Source organism: Balearica regulorum, chromosome 6 (genome assembly GCF_011004875.1).
Source record: "Balearica regulorum gibbericeps isolate bBalReg1 chromosome 6, bBalReg1.pri, whole genome shotgun sequence".
Lineage (NCBI taxonomy): Eukaryota > Metazoa > Chordata > Aves > Gruiformes > Gruidae > Balearica > Balearica regulorum.
The window spans coordinates 17,418,046-17,426,484 of record NC_046189.1 but is presented as its reverse complement, the minus strand read 5'-3'; the positions used below and the strand labels follow the sequence as shown (position 1 = coordinate 17,426,484).

The window sequence follows — 8,439 nt, the reverse complement described above, 5'->3', positions numbered from 1 at the left end:
AAAAATTTCATCATGCTAATGATTGCCCTGCAATCCGAAAGATTTGATTTCAGTTCAGGTTTTCTTTATGCCCTAAATGGATGCTGTGAGTCTTGAGGAATTCTGTCATTGGTAAGTCCTTGGCTAATAAAGATGTGCTTTGAAACCAGTGTGGGTATCACTTCATAGTCCCCTCTTTTGGACTGTAATGACATGTATCAACTGGAAATGGACTGCTTTGTCATAGTAATCCAGTCCTGAAAGCAGAAGCTATATAGCAGAAAACTTCCCCATTATGCTGCCTTAAAGAGACTCTTTGTTCCCCGGAAACATTCTTGGTACTAAGCTTAGATTAAACAAGGTTTGCTATTATTAGTAACCACTCCTTTTGATGCCCAGCCTCCTCAAAATGTCTCAAAGCTGTTAGAAGTAAGGTAACAAACACTGTGAAATAAGGTAATGAACACTGTATTTAATAAACTCAAGAATTCTGTAGTTATAAACTCATTTTAAGACCTCATTTGTTTGTGTTGGAATTCTCTATATAATCTAGTAAGAAGAACAATTGATGGAACTGATGGCATTGATGGAATTTGTATAAAGAATAAAACAGTGGGTACTGATGAATCACCAAGATCTGTAATTTTAAAGGCTGTCTCTTTTTTCCATCGTTTTCTTCTGCTAGATTTGTCCAACAAACCAGAACAAAACCTCAAGAAATTAGAAATCACTAATAAATGCTGTACACAGGTGAATTTTATTAATGATTTACTTACAAAGAAACCAATTACAAATTGTAATCTAGATGTAAATTGAGTAACACTCAAAGATTCATGTTCTCCTCACCCATGACAAACATCTACTAATGGACACAGCAAACAACATGAACACCCTCATGAATCAGGGATCTTGCAGTTCAGTCCATCTTCTGATCCCCTGCAGCAGACAGAAGAACAGGATCATGTTCCAATTTGAAGCTAATCTTTTGTGGCCTCTCAAGTTCAAGATACACTCCTTGAAGCCAGAGTTTCTCTTTAAACCTGTTTAAAAAAGGTCAGTTAATATTGCCCATATTTTTAGTGGTGGCAGCTGCAGCATTCCCTTTCATAAGCAACACTGTGGTGGTTGGCATAGGCTGGTCTCTGTGGTCTTGAGACAATTCCAGTTTAGAGATCATATAATCAAATAATGAATTCTCTATGTGCCCTAAGTAAAATTAACATGATTTTACATTTGATTTTTTTTTTTTTTTTTTGCTTTGGAATATCTGCCATTTCACAGAAATACAAAAAAACCCTGAGCAAAATATATGGGCTCAATGCTTAATCAGTTGAACATGATGGAAAGTGTGCAGGCAGCTTATGATGAAATGAGAAGTTTTTGAATCAACATATGCAATAATTTTCCTTTCCTTTTACCTGTTGCTCTATCTCTAGATAGACAAACCTGAGGAACTTAAAGACACAAGAACACTGCTTTTTCTTTTTTTCTATGGCTTTTTGCTAGAGAATTCACTATGTATGAAAAGTTCAGATAATATTCAGAAACTTTTCAGTGTCTGTAATAGTTAACAAAAGCATTTTTATGTGACCAGTGTAAACTTAACATTTTGAGTAGACTGTGAAAGACTAGCCTGACAGCAGCCCCACAGATTCTCAACCACTTTCCCAGGTCACATTAACCATCACTTCTTTAAAGCCATGAGACTCCTGGAGCCTCTTTTCCATCATATTGCTCCACATAACTTCTAGAAAGCAAACTATTTTACTGTATCATCATGAAACCAGCTTTTCACTGTAAAACAATCTTACCATTTTCAGAGTTTTGTAGTAAACATTATCAATAGAATTGTTCAGGTATTTTCTATTGAAAACCTCTGACAGCAAGCCTCATTTTTACGTGCACAATCTCTTCCTAACCCCCACTGTGGTGGGTTGACCCTGGCTGAGGGCCAGGTGCCCACCAGAGCCGCTCTATCACTCCCCTCCTTCATTAGGGGAGAAAAAGTACAACGAAAAGCTTATGGGTCAAGATAAGGACAGGGAGAGATCACTCACTAATTATCATCACAAGCAAAAGAGACTGAACTTAGAGAGGGAATTCATCTAATTTATTACTAGGCAAAACAGAGTAGAGGAATGAGAAATAAAATCAAATCTTAAAATACCTCCCCCCATCCCTCCCATCTTCCCAGGCTCAACTTCACTCTTGGCTTCAACCTCCACCCCCATCTAGCGGCACAGGGGGACAGGGAATGGGGGTTATGGCGTGGGCTCCTCTCTCCACGGGTCCACAGGTCCTGCCAGGAGCTTGCTCCAGCATGGGCTACCCATGGGCCACAGCCTCCTTCGGGTGCCTCCACCTGCTCCGGCGTGGGGTCCTCCATGGGCTGCAAGTGGAATCTCTACACCCCCTCATCCTTCCTCCATGGGCTGCAGGGGGACAGCCTGCTTCACCATGGTCTTCACGGGGATCTCTGCTCCGGTGCCTGGAGCACCTCCTCCCCCTCCTTCTGCACTGACCTTGGTATCTGCAGAGTTTCTTACATCTTCTCACTCCTCTCTCCGGCGGCAAAAGCTCTCTCTAGCTGTTTTTTTTCCTTCTTAAATATGTTATCACAGAGGCACTGATTGGCTTGGCCTTGGCCAGCGGCGGGTCTGTCTTAGAGCTGGCTGGCATTGGCTCTATCAGACACAGGGGAAGCTTCTAGCAGCTTCTCACAGAAGCCACCCCTGTAGCCCCCCCACTACCAAAACCTTGCCACGCAAACCCAACACACCCACCTACATCCCTATGTTACCTCATCTTATCTGAAGTTTCCAGTGAAACAGTGAACTAATAGTAGAATAAGCCAGATTAGCAACAGTCACAGGGTATAAAAACTCTCTCATCCCTGAATGCATTACTCGAAAGACAGACAGTTCTGGCACCATAAACTACAGTAGGCTATCAGAGCCTAAATTCAGGAGACAAGATTTAATCTTGTGCAAGAAGTTACCATGAGGACTATTGAATTAATGTATCTCATTTAATATTCTGAAATTGCACAGTGGGAACTTTTGTCATCTTTAATCAATTAATGAACAATAACTGTTCATGTGCTATTAGAATTACAATTTATTCTTCTAAATAAGATGCTTACCTAGTAGAAAACTTTGTTTATATATTCTGTTGTTGAAACTTCATGTTCATGTAGTTGTATCAATTTGGACTTCTGGAATACTTCGTATCTTTCAGCTGTTTAATCTTACATTAATATCTAGATTAAGATACCTAGATTTTAAACATTTTTTTCACAAAACTAAATACCTTATTGCACACACTCCATTTTCTGTTGTATTACGAGGTCCTTCATCTAACAGAATAGCATATCTTCTGATGAAGAATTAAGTGTATAAGGTAGTCACACATTATACACTTCATTTACATTATGCAAAAATTAATGGGATTAGGAAGAGTGTTTGATGTGTGCTTTGTAAATTAAGGCCCGTACAGCTATTGGAGTATTACAAGATGTAGCACAGAGTAAGCTGCAAGTTACCTTACTGGGAGATGTTTAGCCACTGGCCTTTCATCTTGCACACAATGTGTGTCGTGGGCTTGTACTAGTTCAGTTGTGGTGACATTCACTTCTGAAAAGTATCCATCTTCCCATTCTGATTTAGCCTGAGTTACAGTGGAAATTTCTGGGATTTTATTCTTCTCTGAAACAAAACGTACATTAGTAAGTGGTGCTCATTTAATATGGCAACAACGTGCCTAAAAGCATACAGCTGGCAGGATAAATCACCTATCACGGTTATGAAAGCAGAACAGTGTGCCTTTCCAATTTCATTGCTGGCAACACAAATATATTTTCCAGTATCAGCAAGGACTACATTTCTTTTTAAAAGGTAATAGGTATCTCCTAATTTCTCAATCTGTAAAACAATAGAATGCACATAGGAGATTATTAGTAGCATAAAGCAAAATACATTATCTTTCTCTCAAGAACTATTTCAAGAACATTAGAACATACACTTATATCTCCAGATACCACTTGGATGTCATCCTTCATCCAGTAGACATGTGGTTTGGGCTTTCCATGTATAGTGCAATGAAGGATTAAATCTTCTCCTTCTTGTAGAGTCATATGTCCAAATTTTTGTATGAAGTCTGGCTGTTTTCCTTGTACTGAAAAAAAAATTATTCACTGTATTTTAAAAGGCACAACTAAAGAACCAGAAGAAAAAATCCATTCTCATAATTATAAAGTTCACCACATTGTATGACAAAGAAAGCCTTTGTTGATGCCTGGAACTCAGGATAACTTGTTTGCAAGACAGTAGGCAGGTATTGTTTATCTATATAACAAAGTTTGTTGAAACATATGGATATTAAGCACCCAAGAATTTCATGCATTGGCATAGTGATATTAGTTTCATGGTAATGCTAAAGAATCATGTTCTTTGTGTAGGTAGTAGGCAAGTCTGTGTGGATTATTGTGTTTCAGTCAAGGTGGAAGAGTAAATATTCTACAAAAAATTAAAGTGACAAAGTCAAGAAAGCAAACTTTTGCATTTAGTGTATTGTTGTACACCACACTCTTTCTTCACTTTTTTTGCCTATTCTTCTAGTAAAAAAGTTATTGAAAAAATAAAAAAGATTGATCTACATTTGCAACAACGAAGAAGGCCAGAATGTGGCCTCTGTACTACGATCAAGATCATTATTTTGGCCATCATTAATACTGAAACCATGTACTACCAGATCATCCAGTACAAATCTAATTCAGATCAAGGATGGGCAAATAATTGTATTTCTATTGCAATAACTATAGCACATGAGGTTGCGTTTGTGCTGGCTTCATGACAACTGTGAGAGGACAGATGACACCTGAGCCAGCACAAGGCCTGGCTAATACAAATTAACCCATCAAAATCATTTGAAGAAATTTCCATCATCAGCATCAGTTTGTACTGAATCAAAGCATTGCTTCACGTGACATGTAACTTAATGAGCTGTAAAGCTGGATTTACTGGATCACTGTACTAACACCTGAGGTTCCACTTATTCCACCTCCAGGGCCACAGTAAAAAAGAAGGTAACCTCAGAACTCCAACTAAGTATTCTTGACACAGGGATCCAAAGCAGCAGATGTTAACACACAGAAGCACAAAGATATATGCTACAACAAAAATGAACATTTTGCTTTCCTACCACATAAAGAATGCCTTCTTGTTCCTCTTAACTATAAATTCTATCATGTGTCCATAATAGTTAACAAAAGTAATCACCAGCTTTCTCAGAAACTGAACGTTACTGAAATGTGTGATAAATAACAGAGCTTGAAACTGCTCTCAACTATGCCAGCACTGGTCCACTGTTTGAGGATGAAAATTTTTTCTTTATGCTATTGTGAAACAAAAATCAGTCTATTCTGCAAAAGGACTCAGCAACTTCTCAACCCAAATATATCGAGCCCATGGCTATTTTTTGCCAAATGTGGGACTGTCAGCATGGTGAGGCAGACATTTTCACCCACTGTATTACTAAACCCACTGCTTAGGTGAGCTCTTACTTGCAATAAGGATTCAAGCTTTGCTGAAAAAAATTATTATTTTTTTTTTTTTTACATTCTTCCATGTGCTGTAGGACTGATGCCACAATATAGATCAGAAGTAGATGAGTTTTACTCTCTCATACTCTTGCTAACTTAACGTGTGTATTAGCCAGTCCCAGCAGCTCAAACAACTTGGCTTTTAGCTGTTGAAAGTTAGCATGTACAAACTGCCACCCACCATTGCATTGTGTGCACCTGAAGCACAGAAATTTGGGATCTGTAGCTTCACTTCAAGCAAGAGAACCAAGCTTACACCCCTGCCTCCTCTTTGCAGGCAGCTGGGAATACATCACAAACAGTGCATATATTCCAGTGGAAAAAGTTAAGTGGGCATGATCCACTCCTTGTGATATTTTTGGCTGGATTTCATCACTTGTGCAGTTTGTATTACCTTGTGAAGTCAGGCTGCATCTCATACCAGGATGGGTTTTACCATTGGAAAAAAAAAAAAAAAAGAAATCTTCTGAGTGGAATGGTGATGATGATCAGATCCTATCTTGATTTTGTATCAGTAAATCAGCATAAAAACAAGTTTATTGACTTCCCACTATCTTCTCTAAAAATTTAGGCTAGACTGAGATTCACACCATGCTGCTCAGACTTCGGATTTGCTCAGCATTGATCTAAATTAAGGCACTGCACTTCATTTAGAGATTTTTGTCTCAGCCAAGCTCCTAAGACAATCAGAAGGAATTTTATTAAGGAACACCAAGGGGGTCTCATGACCCAGTTGATCTGAAATATCCATAATCTTGAGCTCCAATCTCCTTGAATACCATGGTGTAGCCTCATTAAAGGAAGTCTGAGCAGTAATTTTTAAAGACACAGCTCCTCTGAGCCACAAAAGATATACACACGCAAAAATTACTAGCTTACCGTAGCAAAGTCTCCAGACAAATGTCCAGAAACAAGTATATCTTACCAATCATTTGAGAGGAAGCCACCATCTCCATTGCAGCTCCAGCCACATCTGATTCAAAGCCAGCCAGGGGAATGCCTCATCCGCCCTTGCCTACTGACTCATACTTGAGCCCTCAGACAGGCTGCTTCTTTTGAAAAATGAAAATAATTAATCCCTTTCCCCTCCAAACTCATGCACCTTGTGTAAATGCCCCTTCACACAACTCCACATCTTGTAGTCAGGCAATCTCATTCACCACTTACTCTCTTAATGGGTGTCTGTATATGGGGAAGGAGGAAGGGAGGTTAGCTTTGTAATATGCTTAAGTATAATATTTTTGTTGTAAGGCTAGAGAGACTGAGATAATATGCTCTTTAAGAGAGCATTTGGGAGGATGCAAACATTTTGGGGTCTTAAAGTAACTATAGGTTCAAAACTGTGACTGTGATCAGGGGAACTCAGCACTGTAAAACAAGAAAGGAGCAGAACCAGAACAATACAAAACACCTAGATTAATTCCGTGCTTCTACAGTATGGTTAAAAGGAGGAGGAAGTGAAGCATGCACAACATGAACTACATAAATAAAAGGGGGGTGGGGGGATGGTAAGCATTACATTGAAATTATTGCTGAAACAGAATGAATGTAGGTTTCCTTCAGAGAAATATTAGCATGTCATGAGACTACATCACTGTCACTCTTATTTTAAATTATCTGAACAGAAAACAGCAGGAATTTTCCAGCAAAATTTTTTGGGCATTCATTAGAGTCCTTAAATAAACAGTACTTAAACCCAGAATGTCAACATAGCAGTAATCAGCATTGATTACACCTTTGTTTACAAAGCAAAGCATTAAAACAATGACACTTTCAGTATCCTGCTGTGTATCTTCTATCTGTAATCTCTCTCTCTTTTAAAAATCTTGTTTCTTGCAGCAATTAAAAATGTGGCTGGTATCCCATACCCATTAAAAATTGTGCATTTAAAACTATTCCTGATTTCAAGTAGATGCAATACTACACTCACAAAATCAAGTTTTGTTAATCTAAAATTCACAGAAATATTCAAATTCTTTCTTAAATCTTTCAGAGGAAAGGTTTAATGAACAAAGGGATTACGTATTTCTACAATAATTTATTAAGATCTACAGATCTGCTAAGGCAATTTCTGGCCTTATATTTATACCTTTTTGCATTTAATAATTATAATATCTGACTATGCAAAAATGACAACATTCTGAGAACTGACAAGGTGCTTGTTTTGACCTATTATTTCACAGTGTCTGCTACATAGCAATAAAACGAATGCCATATTTGTGTGTACTCTTGAAAATAATAGTGTGCTTAGATATCTAAAGTTGGATTCATTTGCATCTTTCTTCTCACAGGTCAAACTTGAAAGATCTTATCTAACATTTAAATAGGAACTCAATTCCAGGATTTAATGCAATAGTAGGAAGCTTACTTTTCATAGATAACATGTTTGAGTAAAAATCAAAGTGGATGCGTTTGCACAGGAGCAGATCACGAGCCACTTCACCTGCTTTTGAACTGAATAGCAAAACTGAGGCTCATTTTCCTTAGACAGGCAGCTGGCTTCCCTGGGTGACAAGTAAGATACTGGGATCTTCCATATAAGCTTTAGACCCATATAATTTTAATCAGGGTGTACAAAAAAAATCTGCATTTATCTATCTTTCCCCAGTGGAATAATTTTGTTTTGTCTTGGCATAGTTGGAGACAAGATCACCCTTGACATCTTTTTTCTGTGAGGCTCTGTTGAAATCTAGGCTACCTAATTTGTCAGTCACAATAGTAAATTATGGGTCAAGCTAGAAAATGACTGTTAAGCTTACCAAGTGTGGTATTTCACTACCATTCTACTTTTTTAGATTTGTGGACGGAGGGCAACTTTCCCTGTTTCAACAGAACATCATAGCAGTGAACAGTTACAGGGG

General features: G+C 38.2%; 1 protein-coding gene across 4 annotated transcripts in view; it reads right to left on the bottom strand.

Moving 5' to 3' along the window:
* Positions 1 to 717: 717 nt before the first annotated feature.
* Positions 718 to 8,439, bottom strand: part of CCDC141 (coiled-coil domain containing 141) — a 108,082-nt gene continuing 100,360 nt past the window's right edge. For all 4 annotated transcript variants that reach the window (XM_075756545.1, XM_075756541.1, XM_075756544.1 and 1 more), the window contains 4 exons: positions 3,998 to 4,152; positions 3,770 to 3,899; positions 3,521 to 3,683; positions 718 to 1,019 (listed from right to left, as the gene is read on the bottom strand). In XM_075756545.1, coding sequence (XP_075612660.1) covers positions 896 to 1,019; positions 3,521 to 3,683; positions 3,770 to 3,899; positions 3,998 to 4,152 — 572 coding nt within the window. In that variant the 3' untranslated portion in view covers positions 718 to 895. The remainder of the gene's footprint in view (positions 1,020 to 3,520; positions 3,684 to 3,769; positions 3,900 to 3,997; positions 4,153 to 8,439) is intronic.